At 39.9% G+C, this 23738-nt stretch overlaps 1 protein-coding gene across 1 annotated transcript in view; it reads right to left on the bottom strand.

Moving 5' to 3' along the window:
• The window catches only part of LOC124612445 (endoplasmic reticulum mannosyl-oligosaccharide 1,2-alpha-mannosidase), a 96002-nt gene that overhangs the window by 67716 nt on the left and 4548 nt on the right, over positions 1-23738 (bottom strand). Inside the window, exons 2-4 of the mRNA XM_047140665.1 lie at positions 22611-22787; positions 14641-14797; positions 8751-8936 (exon numbers count right to left, since the gene is read on the bottom strand). Of these exons, the coding sequence (XP_046996621.1) occupies positions 8751-8936; positions 14641-14797; positions 22611-22787 (520 nt within the window). The remainder of the gene's footprint in view (positions 1-8750; positions 8937-14640; positions 14798-22610; positions 22788-23738) is intronic.

Below are 23738 nucleotides of genomic sequence, written 5' to 3'. Positions count from 1 at the left end.
TTACCCAACTAGAGTACCTAGTGGTGTACTGAAATATAATCTCTGGATGATGATGGACGAAGTTGTTGAAAGTTCGAGATTCACAAATCTGACACAGCAAGAACTATACAAAGTATTTACTCATGAATGTTGCCATGAAAAACAACAATTTCAAGCTATTAATCATAAATATAGATAGTTCTTCCTTCTTTTCCTTGTGCCTTTGTCCTGCATCAGCTTAGGGTCAATGTGGCTGTTACAGATTTGGCCTGGTTAATTTAAAGGGTGGCCAGATGCCCTTCCTATCACCACTCCTTTAACCCCTAGGACAGAATACGTGTACCCGAACAGTTTGCATGGTCTGTTACTTGTATGAAAGTGACCAAAGTATTCTAAATGTTTGCGAATCATTGAACTGAGGTAGAGCTTTGGTACCTGACCGACATTTACCCAGTGGGATGTGGAAAACCACTGAGAAACCACATCGAGGCTGGTTGACAAACCAGCATTCATTGTTAATCCAGCAGGTGGATTCAATCTGAGCCAGCACACCTTCCCATTCTGGCGGCAGCACTAATGCGCATGGCTAATGGTTAACGGGACGTGTGAACAGATATTTAATAATAAAAGTAATGACATACAAAAAGTATGAGGACTGTGTTTGACATTTTTACATAAGTATTGGGAGGTGTGTGTGTGTGTGTGTGGGCGGGGGGGATTATTGGTACAAATTGTTTTATTGTTTCTCAAACTATTTTCACTTTAAAATTTCTGCATTTTTGAATATGTCAACCAATTCAGGAAACAGTTTTTCTACTCTGATGTTGGTAACTCAAAAATATGGTTTTCAAAGGATCCAACAGTTTTTTAGGGGCAATGAAAATCACTCCCCATGCATTTTTTAATGTACAGGAGCAAGAATTTGTATTTTAGTGATAAATCAAGTGCAATGAGAAATTAATTCAATTTTTCTCAGTCAAATAATCAGTACAAAATACGGTTATTTTCTGTCTGTGGGTTACTATTATTTTTTAAAATTACACAGTGACCTGTTACAGGTAGTGTCCCTTATCTTCAGATCGTATGTTGTAGTTACAGTGTACACTATTGATAATGAAACTTGGAACTATCAGTTCATCTTTCTTTAAAGTTCTTCACAAATGAATAAATTTTGTTAGTTTTAACAATCTAGGACAAGACAGATTGCTACTTACCATAAAGATGATATGTTAAGCTGCAGACAGGCACAATTAAAATACAGTTAATAAAGCTTTCGACCACAGCCTTCATCAGCGAAAGAGAAACTCACTCCATTCATACACACAAGCAAGCACACCTCATGCATACATGACCGCCAACTCCAGCATCTCGAGACAGAACACAACTATCACGTGGGACGCAAGCAGCAATCTTCAAGGGCACGGAAGGGGAAGGGAGATTAGTATAAGGTGAGGAAAGAGATGAACGCTGTCCGGTGAAGTGTGCAAGGACTAGACTGCTAACAGGTGCAGCGTCAGGAGGTCGTGGGGCAGGGAGGTGGGGAAAAAGGAGAGTAGTGGGGAAAGATGGGTGGATTCATTGGCAGAGGACTGCAAATAAACAGGGTGGGAACAAGAATGGGGAAGAGATGATATGGGGTAGAAACTGTTGGATGGAGGGTGTGGGGAGGCATGTTACTGTAGGCTAAGGCTGGGACAATAAAGGGAGTGGAGAATGTGTTTTACGGATAACTCCCATATGTGCAGTTCAGGAAAGCTGGTGGTGGAAGGAAGGATCCAGATGGCCATGCCATGGGTTGGTCTACTTTGATCTTGGTGACAATATGGTGGTGGAATTTCATCCTGGTGGACAGCTGGTTGGTAGTCATACCACCATAAAAAGGTGTGAAATGGTTGCAGCAGAGCTGGTAAATGACTTGCCTGCAGGGTGTCATAGGGGTGAGCAGGGAAATGGATTCAGGGAAGAGGTTCTGGGGAGGGGCTAAGGCTTTAAGCAGGGACTGGAGATTGTGTTGGATTTCTGGGATGGGATACTCCGGCAGAGTTTATAGATGGAGGAGTCAGATAACTGGCACAGGCCTTCTGCCAGGTAGACACTGCGATACATAACAACAGCGGTGCAACCTTTGCCTACAGGTAGTACGATTCAGGATTTGTTTTGAGGTTATGTGTGGCTATTCTCTTTTCTACGAAATGTTGGTTTTCTGAGGAAGGTCCTTGAGGAAGGATAGGGAGGCTAAGTTGGTGATACGGAATTCCTGGAAGGTGACTAGCAGGTGATTAGGTGGGAGTGGGAAGGAGGATCATAACTGGATGGTGGGATGGTGGAATGAACTGGAAGAGGCATTTTTCAACGTTGGAATTAGGGTGATTTTGGTTGGAGGGATTGGTGACAGAGAAGTGCTTCCGTTGCAGGCATCAGGAGAAAAAGAATAAGTCTTTGACAATTCTAGCATAGTTAAATCTAGGTGTAAAGCTAAAGGTGAGGCCTTTGGATAAAACTGAAACTTCTATGGGTCTGAGGGTTAACAACAGCGTTACGGAAATGTTTTGGTTCTGGATTTTGTGCGGAGTCGGTATGGAGTTTGAGGGAATGTGGCAAGTTGAAAAGATCAGCAAGGGAAGGTTTATCTGCTATGAGGGGTGGAGGAGGAGGAACACTTTGGGTACAATTGGGGTTTGATAGTGGTGCCCTGAGGTGAAAGCACAATGTCAGCAGGTTGATAACTTATGGAGGTTGTGTCTGAAATGGTCCTCAAGGTATTGGAGCACAAGGGATTCAGTTTCACAGATGTGATGCAGTTAGTAAGGATTGCCCAGTAGTAGTATCTTGCAGAGGGAGTAGAGGTGGTTCTGGGATGTCTGTGCCATGGAGATGTTTCTTTGCAGTACCTGGTTTGTGAGGGCCACAGATTAGTGGAATCTGAAAAGATGTAAGTCACTGTAAAAGGAGGGGTGGGATCCAGAGATAGGAATCTTTATGGTTAGGCTGTTTGGGGGAATTCCATGGTTTAGGTAGCATCTGAGAAACAGGATGGGTCGGGCCATTCCAAAAGTCCAAAACAACCACCAATCCCTGCTTAAAGACTTAGGCCCTTCCCAGAACTTCTTGACTGAATCCATTTCCCTCTTCACCTCTACAACACCCTGCACACCCACCTTCTATATGCTCCCCAAAATCCACAAACCCAACAATCCTGGACACCCCATTGTGGCTGGTTACTGTGCACCCAATGAAAGAATTTTGGCCCTCATTGACCAACATCTCAAATCAATTGCCCATAATGTAGCCTCCCACATCAAAGACACCAACCACTTCCTCCACTAACAATCCACCTTCCCCCACTCCTCTACCTCCTGGATCCCTACTTGTCACTGTTGATGCTACCTCCCTACACCAACATCCCTCATGCTCAGGGTCTTACTGCTTTCCCCAACATCCTTCAGACTCCAAAACCACTACCTCTTTCCTCATACACCTTATTTGCTTTATCCTAACCCACAAATACTTCTCCTTTGTAGGGAAGGTATGTAAAAAAAATCCCTGGCACAACTGTGGGCACTGCATGGCATCCTCCTGTGCCAACCTTTTCATGGGCCATCTAGAGACCTTCTTTGCCTACTGAAATACCAAACCCCTAGTCTGGTTCAGGTTCAGTGATGGTATCTTCATTCCTTCACAACCTCAACACTTTTTCTCTAATCCACTTCACATAGTCCTCCTCAATCCAGCATGTCACCTTCCTACATGTTGACCTCCTGCTCTCTGATGGCACCAACCACACCTCTGTCCACATTAAACCTACCAACCACCAACAGTACCTGCATTTTGACACCTGTCATCCCTTTTACACCAAAAAATCCCTCTCATACAGTCTGGCCATCCAGGGATGGTGTATCTACAGTGACAAGGACACCCTTGCTCAATATGCTGAGGGTCTCACCAAGGCCTTCACAGACAAGCATTGTCCCCCAGACATAGTCTGTAAACAGATCTCGCATGCCATTTCTCTTCACATCTCCAATCCATCTGCCACCTCTAGGGACCAGCCACAAAGGAGTGTCCCCTTCATCACATAGTACCACTGGAACAACTGAACCACATCCTTCGCCGGGGCTTTGATTACCTATCATGCTCTGAAAAGAGGGACATCCTACCTGAGATACTTCTCACCCCTCCTAAAGCAGTGTTCCATTGCCTACCCAACCTCCACAACATCCTAGTCCATCCCTATGCCACTCTCGAGCCCAACTCCTGGCCACAAGGATTGTATCCCTGTAGAAGACCCAAGTGCAAGACCTGCTCAATCCAACCACCCAGCATTTCCTGTTCCAGTTGTGCCACAGGTTTATCATACCCCATCAGGGACCGGGCCACTTGCGAAAGCAGCCATGTCATTTACCAGCTCTGCTACAACCATTTCACAGCTTTTTATATTGGTATGACAACCAACCAGCTGTACACCAGGATGAACAGCTACCGCCAAACTGTGGTCAAGAAGAAAACAGGCCACTCACTGGCATAACATGCACCTGAACATAATATACTTGATTTCAATGGCTGCTTCACTACCTGATGCATCTGGATTCTTTCCTCCACCATCAGATTTTCTGCACTGCGCAGATGGGCGTTATTCTAACAACACATTCTCGTCTTCCGTAATTATCCCAGCCTCAACCTACGATACATTACTGCCCCCACACCCTCCAACCAATAATTTCAACCCCTTTGTCCTATTATCTCCTCCCTCTTCTCATTTCCCACCCTGTTTATTTGCTGTCCTCTGCCAATGCACTCGCCCATCTTTCCCCAGTCTTCTCCTTTTCCCCCCAGCTCTCTGCCCCATAACCTTCTGATGCTGTGCTTGTTGGCATTCTAGTTCCTGCACACTCCACCAGACAGCATTTGTCTCTCTACCCACCCACACAGTACTATTCCTTCCCCTTCAGATTGCTGCTTGCATCCCACGTGATAACTGCATTCTGGCCCTGAAATTCTGCAGCTGGTAGTTGTGTGTGCATGAGGTCCATTTGCTTACATGTCTCCTTTATGGTAAGTAGGAATCTGTCTTTTCCTACACTGTTGATATTCCTACCTTTTCCTACATTGTTGATAATCCTACCTGGATTTTCCATTGTTTGATTTTGTTAGTTTTAGTTAATCTTTAACATCCAATTAGTTGATTTCTGCTCAGTTTCTGGCTCGCATAAATATATCCGAGCTCTCCATCTCCCATAACGATGTCAATCAAATTTTTTAAAGCATTTCCTTACACAAATTGACACGAGAGGTATTAGGGGTTACAGCAACTTGTGCGGGAGCCATCACGAACAGATCTTTTTTGAACTATATTAAATGCACAATTTAATGATTCAACATTCCTAATAATGCCTCTATCTTATGATAAATCACAAGCTGATCCTCTTCATCCAATTTAAACACAGCACTGAAGTTCAAGTGTGTGTGTGTGTGTGTGTGTGTGTGTGTGTGGTGGGGGAGGGGACTTAACAACCACGTCTGATTGACTTTGAAGAAAGTCATCACTGACGGAAATACGGAAGCGTCCGATCCCGCCCGTCTGCTTTGACCCATGACATCACAAATATGGCGGAAATGACCATACACCACGATTCCAATATGGCGCATATAAAGTCGGTACGTACACATTATGAGGACGAAAATACATAAAAAAAAACACACACACACACACACACACACACACACACACACACACACACACACTTTCCACAAAAAGCCTAATGACACCAACGGGACAAGTGCGGGAAATTGGGTGTTTTTGGGTGGGGGCAAATTAAATATAAACAAATTTAGACACTCACCCCGATACAAAACCACACAAAAGTCCCCAAATACCACTACACACAATATCATCTGGAATCAGACACTTCCCTTGACCTATATAGCTCAACAGCAGCTCCCGATCCCATAAATTAGGATCAAACACTTCCCTTGGCCTATATAGCTCAAAAACATCTTCCAATACCAATATCAAAATACATAGCCACACATTGGGATCGAACACTTCCCTTGACCTGCGCACTGTTAATTTTATCCGTCATACCCATTCTTGAACAAAAACAACAACCGATTAATTTTACTAAAATTACCACACGATGTACAACGAACAACACTAAATTAACCTTCACATAAAATCGTTAACTCACTGAAACGAATTCCACTACAAACACAGCCGACACTCGAACAATTCTAGATAATGAGCAAAAGCAAACTGAGCCCATTACACCACACACACGAAAACCCTGAACACACCACCAGAGAGCACAACAAACCACAACACGACATCTACAAACACGCCACACTCACAAACCAAACTCCGCGCCGTCATGACGTCACACACACGACAACGCCCTTACATCATGGGTCAAAGCCGACATGTGGGATCGGACGCTTCTGTCAACCCCTTTTACCACTCACTGTAAACAAACTAATCAGTCAATTTCTGAGCTGCCACTGTTTTAACAACAACAACAACAAATGACAAATTCACATATTTTAAAACAATAGTAACATCATATCTCAAAAGTGGTTGTGTGTACAACTTAAAAGGCGACTTCTTAAGGCGGATAAAGCCTGCCAAGGGTTAAAAAAAAAAGAAGAAGAAGATCCTATAAAGTTGGTTAAAGCAGCAGAGGTGGAGGTGGGAGAGGGGAATAACACAAAAGGAATCTGGAAAATTGTTTAAGAACATTTGGAACAACACTGTACTTCTACTACTTAACAAGAAAGGAGATAGAAAGAACAAAACTATAGATTCATTAGTTTTTACTCAAGTAATGGAGGGGAAAAAAAAACAGGATTAATATGTGGTGTATAGCACAAAAAACAATTTTAAAGATGTAATTCACAGATTTTGAGAAAGCTTTGGCTTAGTTTGAGCAAAATCTGTGCCAAGAGCCATCGATAAATGAGGCACCAATTCAATCCATATTTGTACACTGGAGAATATATACGTAAGTGCTACAGCTTCCATTATACTTCAACACAATAGCAGAGATTCAGAGTTGGAGAATGAGTTAGGCAAATAAGTTCCATACCATTAAAACTATTCTCAGCAGTACTGGAAGAAGTTTTCAAATCCTTAAGCTGGGAATACGAAAAAACATGTACATGGAACTTGTGCCAACCACTTTATTTCAATGGTAACATCTTACTGTTTGTCTCCGAAGCAGATAAATCTGAACAATGTATGGAACTATTCCACAGAGAGTATTTGAAAACAGGCTGGAAAATCACTTGTGATAATACTGAAATAAAATGTAATAAACGCACAGATAATAAAAAAAAAATACAAATAAACCGTGAAATCAGTGACTGGATGGGCAGGAAAAAAAAAAAACAGGCCTGGAGAGCTCTTGATAACGCAAACAGTGTTTTTAAATGAATATTCCAGTATATCTGCAACAAGAACTATGCAGTTAGTGTTTATTATTGGCTTTGACATAACGGCGATACGTGAATAAGATAAATGGTGGGCTCCTTGTGGTTCCCAAGTCGTGCAGCGACCGTAAACCATAAAATTACCAAATATGCAGCAACCAGTCACAAAATCTTGTTTTATTTATTCACTTTTGCTAATCGATTTCAACTGATTAACAGCCATTATCAGTGCTTTCAACCAATATGTGCCCTGAGTAGTAATACTGGCTTAAACAGAGGTCAAATATAAAGTATTACTACTCAGGGCACATATTGGTTGAAAGCATCGATGATGGCTGTTAATCAATTGAAATCGATTTGCAAAACTGAATAAATAAAACATGATTTTGCGACTGGTTGCTGCATATTAGGTAATTACATGAATAAGAAACATTCAAAAACTGAAGGCAATTCAATGAGCAATGAAGATATTCAAGATGGGCACTGTGAAGAGACAGGAAAACAAACAAGAAGATTATGATATGGACCAAAGCGCACATCATAAAGGAATGTAATGAAAATTAAATGGAGGTGGTTAGGGCCCAAAATATATAGCATTCTTCTTGAATGACTATCATACACTGAAGCAGCCAAATGTCACTGGAAGAATTCTGTCCCCCTCTAAGCTGCTGAAGGTATAGTTGTCTGAAGTTTGAAGACATGTTACCAATGTTTTGTGAGTGAAGGCAATTATTTTTTGAATTAATTGAAACACTTTTTGCTGTCACAGCTACTTTAATTAAAGTAGTAAATACTACAGTAAAATAATAGGTTTGTATAAAATCTTACAATACCTGAGGCTCTACTGACTGTTCCTCCATTTAAGTCTTAGTGACTGGTAGCATTTTTAGATGTCAGATGCAGAAAGGTAGATTGCTACTCACCGTAGAGATAACACATTGAGTTGCAGACTGCAGACAGGCACAATGAAAGACTCTTACATATTAGCTTTTGGCCAAAGCCTTCTGCAGAAAAGAAAACACACACACACACACACACACACACACACACACACACACACACACACAAGCAAGTAAACCTCACACACAAGACAGTTACCTCTGAGAGCTCAGAATGAAATGCTGGTCCGAGTTGCTGGAGATGGCTGTCGTGAATGTGAGATGTGCTTGCTTATGTGACTGAATACGTTTCCTTTTCTGAAGAAGGCTTTTGCTGACAGCTAATGTGCAAGTGTCTTTTCATTGTGCCTGTCTGCAACTCAACACGCACACACACACATACACACTTGGTAACTCATTAAACTAAAAATTATGTGTTAGAAAAATTTATTTTCAGTAAACCTGTGCAATTACCTTCTTTCAGACCCATGATATACATTGTGTCCAGCCCATCAACAATGGTCAGACCCAAATAAAACCAATCATGGAATGCTCCTGTTATTGGTCTGAGATGATCATGACCCCATGCAAATCTTTTGTAGCCATTCCAAGCATGTTTAAATGCTGCTATTACAGCCAACTGTCTCTCATTTGATGGCTCTGTAAAAATGGAGTGGTGTTAAAATTCTGACAGTACTATACAAATTCTTTCATTTGTTGGAATGGGTGAATGCATACTACAGCACTATTTTAGGAGTTATACTGACACCACATCCAGAGATATCAATGAATAGTCAATTTGGTTATGCAGGGAATAGATGGGGTTAAGATTTGTAAAGGGAGGCAAAGGCACGATTATCGTAAGCAGGTTCGAGAGGATGTAGGTCACACTTGTAATGCAGAGGTGAAGAAGCTTGCACAGGATAGACTAACATGGAGAGCTGCATCAAACTAAGTCTTTACACTACAGACAACAACCACCACTAAGTTAAACAGTAAAAAGACGAAAAATTGCTGAAATGATACCTTTAGGCTGAGTGAAATGTCAATTCATTCATTTACAACAACTGAAATTATACATAATAAATCAACAGTGTGCAGAAAATATTTATTTAAAATGTTTGTATCCTCTGAAGAAAGAATTAGAGCAGCCTATAACTAGAGCACACAAACAAAAAGTTGGGAAATTTTTAAATAATATGGTAGGATGTGTCTTCTATCATGAAGAAAGGGCGCAGTCATCAGTAAATATGGTATCAGTTTTGTGTAGCTACATTGTAAACTACTACTCCACTGTACTGTCTAGCTTATCTGGCATATACTGTTAGGATCATAAGATAGAAGCATATCACACTGTCAAAATGGGAAGTTGTATGTTATGTGATGTATGTTATGTGAGGCGTGTTTCAAAAGCAATAGCCAGTTGGGAATAAAAGACCATAAAAGAAGCAGTTTACAACTTTACTACCAGAGCGACATGCAGTTTCACTCTTTCTATACTGAGTCAATTATTTCTGATACACTTCTGATACTGTGGAACAATGTATTAAAATGTCCTCTGCATAGGGTCCACCCCCTTGCCATATTTTCCGTGCAAAATATATTTTAACTTCTGGTTTTGGCGAATTTCAAGGAGAACACTAAATGGATTTCTGTTTGAACACCATAACTGTGCTAGGAAGCCATGATGTCAGAGCAAAGTTTCTCTTTATTTCTTCTGTAACAGTCAAAATATTTCCAAAAACTAACTATTCAATTCAATGCTGCTGGAAAAAAACCATTGCTAATATCAGCTGTGGAGCAATGATTTCTGGCACTTTTTCACTAACACAATCATCACAGTCTTTTGCCTCAACACTAGACCTGCCACTCATTATGGATACTCATAATACCCTACCTAAATTCACTGCACTGTTGCCTCACTTTTTTCTGTACTTGTGGCTGAAGGACAATGGAAAACTCCACTGCGTTGTGATCACTGATAATGACTCACTATGTTCAGATATGTTCATTTTTGCAGCAATTTCAAATTGCTGTCAAAGATATACTCACATCAGAACAAGAAACTTTGGTTATTTATGTACAGAGGCTCTTTACTTGCTGCTGCACAAACTGACTACTGTAGTCTGCCATATCAGCTACCCCCTGCTGACCATTCCTTTCAGGGTGTACCTAATATATCCCCAGAATATACAGTGCCCACAGTAACTTATTGTTCCAAAACTGCCAAACCGAATGTTTTACTTTATGAAAAGGTGCACACTCATAGTGGACACAGAAACACGTATTTCCAAATTTTTAACATAAAATGGTTAGGAGATAACTGTTCAATACTGCTTTAATTGGGGCTTCTAAAAACTTTGCTCCTGCAAAACACTGTGTTATACTTCTTGTACTTATCCAAACATGTTTCAATATGTATGTGCTACCTTCGATGTGCCTCAATTTATTTCTATAAAAATATACAAAATTCATGGGTTTTTTTCTACTCCGGGCCTAAAAACTGTAACATGCATTTTTATTTTATTTTGACTGGTTATATGAAAATACATCAATTGTTAAGGTGGATCTCTACACATTGGCTTGCTTTTATGCCTTTGTATGGCTTGACAGCATGTCATTAGGAAAGTAGTCCAAGAATTTGCTTAAAGGGTTATTTCTTTTGAATATCAGTAGCAGTGGTACACTTTCAGTACTTTTGTTTTCTGTTGTACTGCTCAGTTTTAAAGTTACATACACCACTTTTTACAACTTTTTCGCTTTCCTCTCGTATCACATCATTGATTTTCATATACAAACACAAGATTTGGGCAAAACTTATTCTGACATGATGATGTGCTAAAGTTAAGAGCATATTATCACTATTATCACTAGGACTCTGAGGTACTCAGATTACTTAGTTTTAAAATTCCTGCATGTTTGGCATATGTCAGCGGAGCGGAGGGAACTACAAGTAAACTTATAGATGCCAGTTTTGTTAAAATTGTCTATGGAGACGTTAGTATGGAGATTTTTCTGTACTGTGTTGTTTGTGCAGCACATTTGTAGTCCTGTGTGGCACACACTAACATAAAGCAACAAAAATGTTCACAGTGTGGGGAACATACTGAAGAGCTGGAATTCCACACAGTATAAGGACAAAATGTATTTCCAGTAATCATTTTACATTTTCATCAAAACTACTTTTTGTTGTTTATGTGAATGTTGAAGCAGAACCTAAAGGTCATTGGTACTAGTAACAGTGAATTACACAAATTGGTTCATGGACTGTCTGCAGTCGATAAGTTCCATCTTCAACACTCCTCCAAATTTGATAACATGGTTACTCTGGGAGGGGGGGGGAGGGGGGTGGGGGGGTGGAGGAGGATAAGGGAAGGTAGTATTATCAAAAACATGACTTTGGGTCGTTCGTGTAAAGATTTTTGAACTCTGTATAAAGGAAACCTTCACAGACTTTCACTTTGTTTACTAGCTTCACTAGAAATTTGGTAATACATTGTTCTTTTACAGAAAGAAAGAGTATTTTCATTATACATCATCTCTGCATATGCCAAAAATCCTCCTCCCCTTTTTCCTCCCCCAGCCATTCTGTCTCTTGATTATTTAGTTCACTTTGGTTAGCTCTTTGGATTGTGTGCCTTGGTAACAGACGTGGATTCAGATCCCATTCAAGTTTACAGCACATATACATGGATAATCTGCAAGTAACACTTATGTGCCTGGCAGAGGGTTCATCGAAGCACCTTCACAATAATTCTCTATTAGTCCTCTCTCTAATTGCACGTGAAGAAAACCAACACCTATAACTTTCCACGTGAGCTCTCATTTCCCTTATTGTACTATGATCATCATTTCTCCCTATGTAGATCAATGTCAACAAAATATTTTCACTTTCGGAGGAGAAAGTTGGTGACTGAAATTTTGCGAGAAGATTCCGCCACAATGAAAAATTCCTTCCTTTTAATGGTGTCCATCCCAAATCCTGTATCATATCCATGACACTCCCCCCCCCCCCCCCTACTTCACGATAATACAAAACAATTCTCGATGTACTCTGTTAATTCTATCTGGTAAGGATCCCAGACCGTGCAGCAATACTACAAAAGAGGACAAACAAGTGCACTATAGGCAGTCTCGTTAGTACATCTCTAGCATCTGTGTTCTTTCAAATTTAAATTGTTCATAACTGTAATTTCTACATATTTAGTTGAATTACGACCTTTAGATTAGACTGATTTATCATGTAACTGAAGTTTAATGGCTTCCTTTTAGCACTCATATGAATGACCTCACACTTTTCATTATTTAGGGTCAACTGCCAATTTCGCATCATTCAGACTTCTTTTCTAAATTGTTTTGATCCTCTGATGAGTTTAGTAGATGATAAACAACAGTATCATCTGCAAACAACCTAAGACGGCTGCTCAGATTGTCTCCTAAATCGTTTATATAGATAAAGAACAGCAGAGAGCCTATAACACTTTGGGGAACACCAGTAATCACTTCTGTTTTACTTGATGACTTTCGATCAAGTAGTACAAAATGTGTCCCTTCTGATAGGAAATCACAAATCCAGTAACATAACTGAGATGATATTGCATAAGCACGCAATTGGAGATCTAAAAATACGGAATCAATTTGAACACTCTTGTCAACAGCACTCAACACTTCGATGTGTAAAGAGCTAGTTGTGTTTCACAAGAACAATGTTTTATATATCTCTGTTGACTGTGTGTCAATAGACCACTCTCTGAAAGGTAATTCATAATTTTCAAACACAATATATGTTTCTAAAATCCTGCTGCATATCGACATTAATGATATGGGCCTGTAATTTAGTGGATTAGTCCTACTACCTTTCTTGAATATTGATGTGACCTGTGCAGATTTCCAGTTTTTGGGTACGGATCTTTCGTAGTGTGAGCTGTTATATATGATTGTCAAGTATGGAGCTATTGGATCAGCATACTCTGAGAGGAATCTAATTGGCATACGGTCTGGATCAGAAGACTTGCTTTTATTAAGTGATTTAAGTTGCTTCACTACTCTGAGGATATCTACTTTTAAGTTACTCATGTTGGCAACTGTTCTTGATTTGAATTCTGGAATATTTACTTTGTCTTCTTTGGTGAAAGTTTCGGAAGGCTGTGTTTAGTAACTCTACTTTGGCAGTACTGCTGTCGATAGTATTTCCATTACTACCATGCAGAGAAGGCATTGACTGTTTCTTGCCGGTAGCATACTTCAAATGACTAGAATCTTTTTGGATTTTCTGCCAGGTTTCAAAAAAAATTTCATTGTGGAAGCTATTATAAGCATCTTGCATTGAAGTCCGCACTAAATTTCGAGCTTCTGTAAAAGATCGCCAATCCTGAATATTTAGTGTCCATTTAAATTTGACATGTTTTCTCGTTGTTTCTGCAACAGTGTTATGACCCATTTTAGTATGAGCTCCATCATTTGTTAATTTATTTGGTGTAAATCTCTCAACTACTGCCAATACTATTTATTTGAATTCAAGCCACATCTGGCCTACACTTACATTGTTAATTTGGAAGAAGTGGACATTGTCTCTTAGAAAGGTGTCCAGTGAATCTTTATCTGAATTTTTGAATACATATATTTTTCATTAATTTCTGGAGAATTTGGAGGTTACAATATTCAATCTTGCCAAGACAACCCTGTGTTCACTAATCCCTACATTCATTTTGATGCTTGTTATTAGCTCAGGATTATTTGTTGCTAAGAGGTCAAGTGTGTTTTCACAACCATTTACTATTTGTGTGAGCTCATGAACTAACTGCTTGAAATAATTTTCATAGAATACATTTAGCACAATTTCAGATGATGATTTATGCATACCTCTAGATTTAAACATGTATTCTCACCAACATGTCGAAGTTAAACTAAAGTTACCACCAACTATAATTGTATGAGTCTGATCGTGTTTGAAATTATATTCAAGTTTTCTTCGAACCTTTCTTCAATTGTAGCATCTGAGTTGGGGAGTCGGTAAAAGGATTTTATTCCACTGTCAAGGATGACCTCTGCCAATACTAACTGACAGGAACTATCTGCTTCAATTTTGCTACAAGATAAACTACTTCTAACAGCAACAAATATGCCACCACCAACTGTGTTTAGCTTGTCCTTTTGGAACACTGTTAGGTTCTTCACAAAAACTTCGTCTGAACTTATCTCCAGTTTTAGCCAGCTTTCAGTGCCTATAACAATTTGACCATCTGTGCTTTCTATTAACACTTGGAGTTCTCGTACTTCCCCAGCACAGCTAAGGCAATGTACAACTGTTATGCATCTACATTCTTCCTATATTCGACTTGCACCCTAAATAATTAATACTGACCTGGGAAAACAACACTTTCCAATGGTGGTGAATTAATCTGGTTAAAAGCTGTTTCATCCTTCAAAATATTTTTATATTCTTCTGGTGACACCAACTGCCCAGCAACAGGTTTTTTATCAGATGATGGAGCTTCAGCCACTCTGGCATGTGTTGACTGCTGTAACGACAACAAAAAACATCAAACATAACAAGCAATTTTAAATAGTTTTTTTAAAAAAGAAGAAAATTAAATGCAAATAACTGTCATGTGTAGTCATTGGCAAGAAGTAGGGTAAGCTAACAGTAGGAAATAGATTTACAGAGGTCTTAGCCCAAACAAAAATACCAGTTAAAGATAAGTAAACAATACACAAAAGAAATTCAATGCTTAGGTTTTCTTCGAATTTTGATTAGTCTGCCACATTTGTTAGCCTTTATGTACCTAGTCAATGATGCTCCTGTTGCTATGCTTGTTATAATGCCTATTATTCTCCCTATTTACTGTTTGAGATCGTATTGCAAGCTTTCTTTTACTGTTCAACAAGAAATGTTCATTTGGTTCAATTCATTTCTTGCATTTCATTTGGACAAACATGCTCAACTTGAACAAATTCTTATATCCAACATTGTAATCAATCTATATTTCATTACAATATTGATGTGGATTATAATTCTTCAAATGCCAATATGACACTCACAACAGATTTTAAAGCAACAGCTTTGTTAGAGCCACTGTTTCAAGAAGTTGTAAATTGAAATGAATCCAACCATTCACTGGATCATCACTGTAGTTCACAACTTAACTGTTATAATGTATACACAAAATATATAATGTGTACACAAAATACAATGTTTGTCAGTATTTACTATAATTTTTTACTGTTTTTGATTATAGACTACATAGCAGTCCTTTCTAGTGTCTTCTTGTACCTAGCCCAGAACTTGGTCCTTATTTTTCTCACTAGGTTTCCTCATGTTCTAGTAACTTCGGGTGTGTGAGATATTTGAATGCCTTTATTTTGTATGTATCATCATCATCATCATCATCAAATTTGTTGTTACTGAGATTGGTGTACGTTCATTTCCGACCTGTCCTCCTTTATGTCTTTCATCCAGTTAATTTGGGTTTTGCTGCCTTCCATGTAGTCCATAATTATTTCAGCCACTCTCTTTGGTGCCATTTTTTGACACATTCGCAGATGTCTTTCTTCTTAAAGGATGTAGTTTCTTTTTTAGTTTTTTTCATACAATTCATTACTTGAAATATCCTGACAGATTAAAACTGTTCTGCATAGTTTGTGTGCCAAGACCAGTACAGTGAAAGATAAGGTTGCAAGTTCATATCCCAATTCAAGATACCATTTTAATCTCCCAGGAAATTTCAAAACAACACACATTCCATTACAGAGTGAGAGATTCATTCAAGAGTTCCTTATCCGGTCATAATTTGTACTCTTCACTGTCTTTCTTAGATCCAAGTATCGGCAAAATATTTGCTGTTCAGCGATGTATAATCAATACACACTTTCAGAATTTATTACAGAATTATGGGGCCTGAGTTTACTGTCAATTGAGATTTTTTACTATATAGGTATTTTGGTGTAAGTGGCATGCTATTTCTATCCCCTCCCCCGGTGTCGTGTCTGTTTTGTTTTGTCAATTATTTCCATCTTTTCATTACATACTTATAATCCCATTCCTTCAGTTCCTTATCTCCATTTTTCCAAATGGGTATCGGCCCTAGCAATGAAATGCAGCCGGTGGGCACCAACATCCCTGCATACCAGGTGCAGCACTGGGCTGTCTGGAAACCATGAAGTGGACTAGGCCAAGCACCACAATAATGCAACACAGAGGGAAAACTGAGCCGTTGTTAGAAACCATGAGGTTAACTAGGCCAAGCACCGCAATAACACAAAACAGAGGGAAAACTGAGCCGTTGAGGGATGAGCCAACCTATTTCCATGCCACCAGGATACAGATTTGTTGCTCTGAATATGGATGGAAACAGCATGTTGGCATAACATGTGGACTGTGAACAATTATAAATAACCATTAATTTAAGCATGGCGATGAGCAATCCAACAGCGCTGTGAAGATGGGAGATCCACGCTGGATGATATGGAACAGCACACAGCCACTGCAAGTTCTGGGCTTCCACTGCTGCACTTTCTGCTAGTGCTGCGTCCTCCCCTTTTGTACTTGATACTTTTCCACCAGTGGACTCCCAGCCCAGTCTAGCAGTGGCCCAACACCTGCCCTGGAGGACATCAGAGTGAAACCTGTGAAGTTTGTACAGATCAGGGCAAGAGAAATCTTGCTAATATCGGAGGGCAGGGATAAGTATTGGCATCCACATCTGCCACTACATCTACTCTGATACTCCACAGTTCACCTTACGGTGTGTGGCGAAGAGTACCCTGTACCACCGCTAGTCATTTCCTCTCCTGTTCCACTTGCAAATAGAATGAGGAGGAAATGACAGTCTATATGCCTCTATATGAGCCCTGATTTCTTGTATCTTACCTTCATGGTCCATACGCATAATGTATGTTGGAGGCAACAGAATCATTCTGCAGTCGGCTTCAAATACCAGTTTCCTAAACTTTCTCAATGGCGTTCCCCCCTTAAAAATGTTGCCTTCCCATTTGAGTTCCCAAAGCATGTCCGTAACACTTACATGTTGTTCGAACCTACCAGAAACAAATGTAGCAGCCTACCTCTGAATTGCTTCAATGTCTTCCTTTAATCTGACCTGGTACAGATCCTCAACATTCGAGCAGTACTCCAGAATAGGTCACTCTAGTGTCCTATATGTGGTCTCCTATACAGATGATCCACACTTTCTCCTAATAAATTGAAGTCGGCCATTTGTCTTTCCTACCACAATATTCACATGCTCATTCTGCTTCACAATGCTTTGCAATGTTACACACGAATATTTAAATGGCTTGACTGTGTCAAGCAGGACACTACCAATCCAGTATCTGATCATTATGGGTTCATTTTACCTACTCATCCACATTAACTTACATTTTTCTACATTTAGAGCTAGCTGCCATTCATCACACCAACTAGAAATTTTGTTTAAGTCATCTTGTACCCTCCTGCAGTCACTCAACTTTGACACCTTACCGTACATCACAATATCATCAGCAAACAAGTGCAGGTCACTGCCCACCCTGTCTGACAAATCATTTACGTACACAGAGAATAATAGTGAACCTATCATACTTCCCTGGGGCACTCCTGATGAAAGCCTTGTCTCTGATGAACACTTGCTGTTGAGGACAACATAACTTAAGAAGTCTTTGAGCCATTCACATATCACTGAACCCATTCCATCTGCTCACAATGGGGCACTGTTTCCAATACTTTCCAGAAATCTAGAAATATGGACTCTACCTGTGGCCCTTCATCTACAGTTCACAGAGCAAGCCGAGTTTCGCACGAGTGACGCTTTCTAAAATCATGCCAATTTGCGGACATAAGCTTCTTGGTCTCAAGAAAATTTATAACATTCGAACTAAGAACATGTTCAAGGCTTCTGCAACAAACTGATGTTAGAGCTATTGGCCCATAATTTTGCAGGTCTGTCCTTTTGCCCTTCTTATACACAGGAGTCACCTGTGCTTTGTTCCAGTTGCTTGCATCTTTGTGCTGGGCGAGAGATTAATGATAAATGGCAGCTGAGTACGGGATCAATGCTGTAGAGTTCTCTTTGAAAAACCTAACTGGGATTCAATCCAGACTTGGTGACTTATTTGTTTTCGACTCCTTCATTTGTTGCTCTATGCCAGGGATGCCTATAACTATGTCACCCATGCGGGAGTCTGTTTGAAAGTCAAACAACTAAATTTTGTACAAGTCTTTTGTGTGAACAATTTCTTGAATGTGAAATTTAAAAATTTTGGTTTTCGCTTTGCTATCTTCAACTGCCACACCAGACTGGTCAACAAGAGACTGGATGGAAGCCTCAGACCCACTTACCTATTTTACATAGGGCCAGAATTTTCTCGGATTCTCAGCCAGATCTTTTGCAAGGGTACGACGGTGGTGATAGTTGTATGCTTCATACATAGACCTTTTCACAGACGCGCAAATGCCTACTAATCTTTGCTACTTGTCATTTGCGCATTCTCTTTTGAATGTAGAGTGCAACAGCCTCTGCTTCTTCAGCAGTTTCCGAATCTCTCTATTAAATGCTGATAGATCTTTTCCACCCTTAATCCACTTACTAGGCACATAATTCTCCTGACCACAATTTACATCTTTGCCCATAATTCCTCTGCATCCATCTTACTGGAACTAAGTGATGTCAATTCACTGTCTAATTGAGATGCTAACAAGTGCTTATCTGCTCTTTCTAGCAGAACACTTTCCTAACCTTCTTAGCTGATTTATTAACTTTCTTAATGGTAGCTGCCATAAAGACATAATATCACTAATCCCTGTTTCTATACCAACATTGTCAATAAGGTCTATCCTATTTGTAGCAACAAGATCTAAGATATTTCCAATGAGTGTGGGCTGCCTCACTGGCTGCTCATGACAGTTTTCAAAAAACTGTCTTCAAAAGTACTTTGTATGACCATCTATCCGTACCCCCTGAAATGAATCCATAGACATCCCAGTCAACACTTGGCATGTTAAAGTCGGTTCCAACTAGTAACCCACGATCTGGGTACGTACTTGCGACTGATGATAGACATTCTTTGAGTGACTCTAGACCCATCACAGCAGAATTGGGTGGCTGGTAAAAGCATCCATTAATTAACTTGGTTTCACCTAGACCTGTTATTAGTGACCAGATAGCTTCACTGTCACACTCAACTTGCACCTCAACAGAAACAATATTTCTGTCAACTGCAATAAACACTCCCTCTCCTACAGCCCCTAATCTGTCTTTCCAATACATATTTCCATGACTCGCTACATATCTCACAGCTTTTCATTTCTGGTTCGAGGCAGCTATTGGTATCAAGAATAATTTGAGTGTTAGAACTTTCCTGGAGGACAATAAATTCAGGAACTTTGTTACAGTGGTCGTGGCAGTGCAGGAACTTCAACACTGTCAGAGCTAAAACATTACAATCTGCCTGACCTGAGTGATCCGGACTGGCATAGGCACATGTGAAATTCCATTGTATTTAGGCAAAATGCGTGGTCAGGTTTGCTGCATGACATTCTGGAGCCTCAACACTACTTCCAAGAGGGGTTAACCTATATCTATTCCATGTATGACATCACTGTGGGGTAATGAACTGCTATGAGCATGATAGGTTCACAGTGATGAAGAGACTGGAACTGCACAGTAGCGGGTTATTAATTAACAGAACAGCTAGTGACATTATGGGACTGATATTCTACCTATCAGCTTCTATTACAGGACTCACTAGACTGAACATAACACAGCCAAAGCTGGGCTGGCCACTGAAACTCTTGGGAGCGTTCTCATTAACACCTTGAAACCCAACCTAATACTCCACCTGAGCCAGCTCATAGAAGCCTGAATAGGGCATATCCTGGGCAGACCTGATGCTACAGCATATTGGGCAGTACTGGAAGAAACACTGTGTTGTGGTGAACTTTAATGACACAATATGTGGCACCATAGCAGCTCTGACTCTTATTTTGTGCAGCCTGCATCCACACGAGGTGGAGAACCACCCCACCTAGAGCACCTCCTCCCAGGTATTCAGTTCCCAGTGGACTGAATCACCAACCATGTACAAGTGACAAGAAAGGGAAACAGAGGGAGTGGATATTGTTGTGTTTGTGAATATTATAATATGAATAGTGTTAAGAAATGTATTCCCTAGTATTTAAGATGTCGCAAAGCACTACTGCTCTGGGCTCAGAGGCTGTGATTATGCAACATGAGGAGTGATGTCATGACGACACAATTAAGATTGAGACAATAGTATTGCAAGTTATTTAGTAAAAATTGCATAAGAAACTGCATGCCTGAGACAGCAAATGTAAAACATGTAAACTAATAGTTGTACAGAAAGACATCATAATTGTGGAGCCAAAGTGCTAAACCTACAGAATAAATTCACAGTCTCTGAACTTGGTAGCTCAAGCCACCTAGCAACTAAGAGAAAAGCGTGTAACAAATTATATACTGTATCCATGTATTCCGAATCGTGTTGCACAGCAGTCCAGGTTAGAGACCTGAGGGTCAGGTCTTCAGACAGCGGAGGTAATGTAATGCTGCCATTATTTTTTAGCCATTACCACAGAAACTAATAGTTTAGCCAGTGGGCACTACAATGCCGGCATGCCAGTTGCAGCATCAGGGCTGTTTAGACAGCATGAGGCAAACTAGGTCAAGCACCACTATCATGCAACACAGCTGGAAAGCACAGCTCTTGTCGCGTGAGCTAAACGGTTTTCACACCATCGGGCCACAGATTCGTTGTTCTGGACGTAACTGGAAACAGTACGTCAGCTTAACATGTGGGCTGTGAATGAGTATAAATAACCATTAATTTTAGCATAGGTAGGGAACCGTCTAGTAGCACCAACAGGGATGCAGTGTCAATCTGGAGAACAGGGCGATACAGGACAGCACACGGTTGCTACTAGTTTGGGCATCCACTGCCGCACCTTCTGCAAATGTCAAGTCCTCCCTCCCATACTTGGTACTTCTCCACTAGTGGGCTGCCTCCTGGCCCACTCCAACAGCGGCCAGAATCTTATCCTGGAGGATAGTAGAATGAGACCCGGTCAGTACAGCCACCCATCCCTCCATGCTGGGTGGGTGCCTAGGCATCATGTGCCATCACTTGCTGGGCCAAGTTCCACCATCAGGAGTTGGCATGTATGCTTCTGGAGACAGTATTCTCGGCCACCAATGTCACAGTAAGGTAGCTGTCAGCTTGCTGCTGTCATTTGCTGTCCTCACCTTGTGCTGCATGGGGGCGTGGCTGTCGCTTCCACTAAGACACTACCAGGGTAGTGCTAATGAAATGTTTTAACTTTTGATGTTCTCTTAGCCACCAAAGGCCTGCAGCCATGGCCTCGCTATACCGCCATGGCCCAATTCCGTGCATGAGTAGTTTTACACCCGGACCACTTCAGGAAATACACCCTGACTCACTGACTTTTGGAAGTGCAACTCAAAGGGATTTAAAATTTGAACTGATGAAACTGAAGTTTGCAGTGCCTGCAAAAGGATACCTAATGGATATCCTTTCAATAGTTCCCATGTTTTGATCTAGTGTTAGGAACAGTTTACTGAATTTAGTGGCCAATAGTTTGTCTTGCAGCTACTGCCATCATGGAGTTGAATATCAGTTGATTTACTTAATTTCTCTGTTTCATCCTTAAAAATCTCTAAAAAGTCTCTTTAAGAACATTAATTCTTTGGCAACAGTTAGTATATGAAAATTGTTGACTCCATTTCAGACTTTTTGTCCCTCTTTACAAGTTACAAGGCTTCTCCCCTACCAAACCAAAGACTTCTACATCTGTTCAATCCTGCACTGCCCAATTGATTTCCCTAAAATGAAACATGTAATATTATTTTCAGTTTCAATGTGGGACTGAACAAAAAAAGAAAGATCATTAGCCTGAACAAAATCTCAGATTGGAGAGTGGGAAGGGGTGTATAAGGACTTCAGTTAGTTCTGTCCCTTTCAAGGAACCCATTAAATAATTTGCTTTAAGTGACTTAAAAAAAAGTGGAAAAGGTAAATCTGTGTAACCAGACAAATGATCTGAGCCCTGCTCCAGCCAAATACAAGTCTGCTGTCTTAACCACTGCACCATATTGCTCAGTATGGGCATTATATAATCTCTATAGTATAACCTCTTCTAACTGCATTTAACAGAAATAAAATTATGATACTACGTGAAAAAATATTTTCCTGGTCCATATTTTTGTTATAAAACAAAAATGTTCTAGCAAGGATATACTTGTGTAATACAAATTAAATCAAAAGTTTTATAATCTCTACATTTGGAATCACAACTTTGGTACTTACTACAGATGTTACGATATGGTGTGATGATGAGAGTGGTACTTCTTTTTTGTTTCCTGCTCTCACAGGTAGTTTGTCTTCTTTATATGAGTCAAGCATTATGTAAATTATTGCTAATACTGCAGCAAATACTAGAACATAAAGAAGGCTTCTCTGGAATCTTGACAGCTGGTTCCATACCTGTAAAAATTACAAGGGCACAATGATAGATTTCTTCAACTTAAGATTACTTCATCTAATTAGTACACTTGATTTTCCTCTTTCTTCTTCCTCTGTGTATGGGAAGTATGCAGGTGACAGTGAGATTACTGAAAATGGAGTAATAATTCATTGTGACATATGTGGATAGTTCACTGTAACATAGGTGGTAGTAAGAATATGGCACGCTTGAATCTTGAAATTTTCTTGGCCTATTGATACTATGATTTGGAAATGCAGCTAGTTTTCATTTACTTTCCACCACAATATTCAACTGGCAATTGTTAGTCACAATCAGGTGAGCCATCAAAATTTGACATATACCTTCCACGCAACATTATTTTTTGTATTCAATGAGTGGCACATGGTATATATTTCACTCATGCCATTACCTTTGTAACAAGAGTATTAGCACTTCTCTCCAGCACAGACTGTAAAGATGCGAAACTCAGCTTCCTGGTAAGTTACAATATATCTTTGTAGCAAAGACCAACTACAATCCCAAAACAATGAATAAAAGGAAAAACTGTAAAAACTGTATTGAAGAAACTATTCCAGTATTCCATTAGATTAGTTTAAGAAAACCACAGAGAAATAGATCAATATAGGTAGACTGAGATTTTAGCTTTGCCATTGTTGACGAAGGCAAATTCCTTAGTACTGTGCATCAACTGAGGAATTAGTGTTTTAATGTTCTTAGTTAACATCATGGTCAACATGTTACATATACCTATACATATGCTCTAAGCTTCTCGAAATTAAAATGATTAAAATGAGTTCCCCTCTTATGACTCATAAGAAAGCACTACACCTGAAACCTCAGTATCGAAGTTTTGACAATTTTTAAAAATGGCATTACATCACAAATGTTTCAGAGCACCCATTGTCTTGCTTCCTCTTACACAACTGAAGTGTTGCACACCGTGACAATCA

Source organism: Schistocerca americana, chromosome 4, assembly GCF_021461395.2.
Source record: "Schistocerca americana isolate TAMUIC-IGC-003095 chromosome 4, iqSchAmer2.1, whole genome shotgun sequence".
NCBI classification, from domain to species: Eukaryota; Metazoa; Arthropoda; class Insecta; order Orthoptera; family Acrididae; genus Schistocerca; species Schistocerca americana.
Note: the sequence above shows the minus strand (reverse complement) of the source record. Positions and strands in the feature narration are given on the sequence as shown.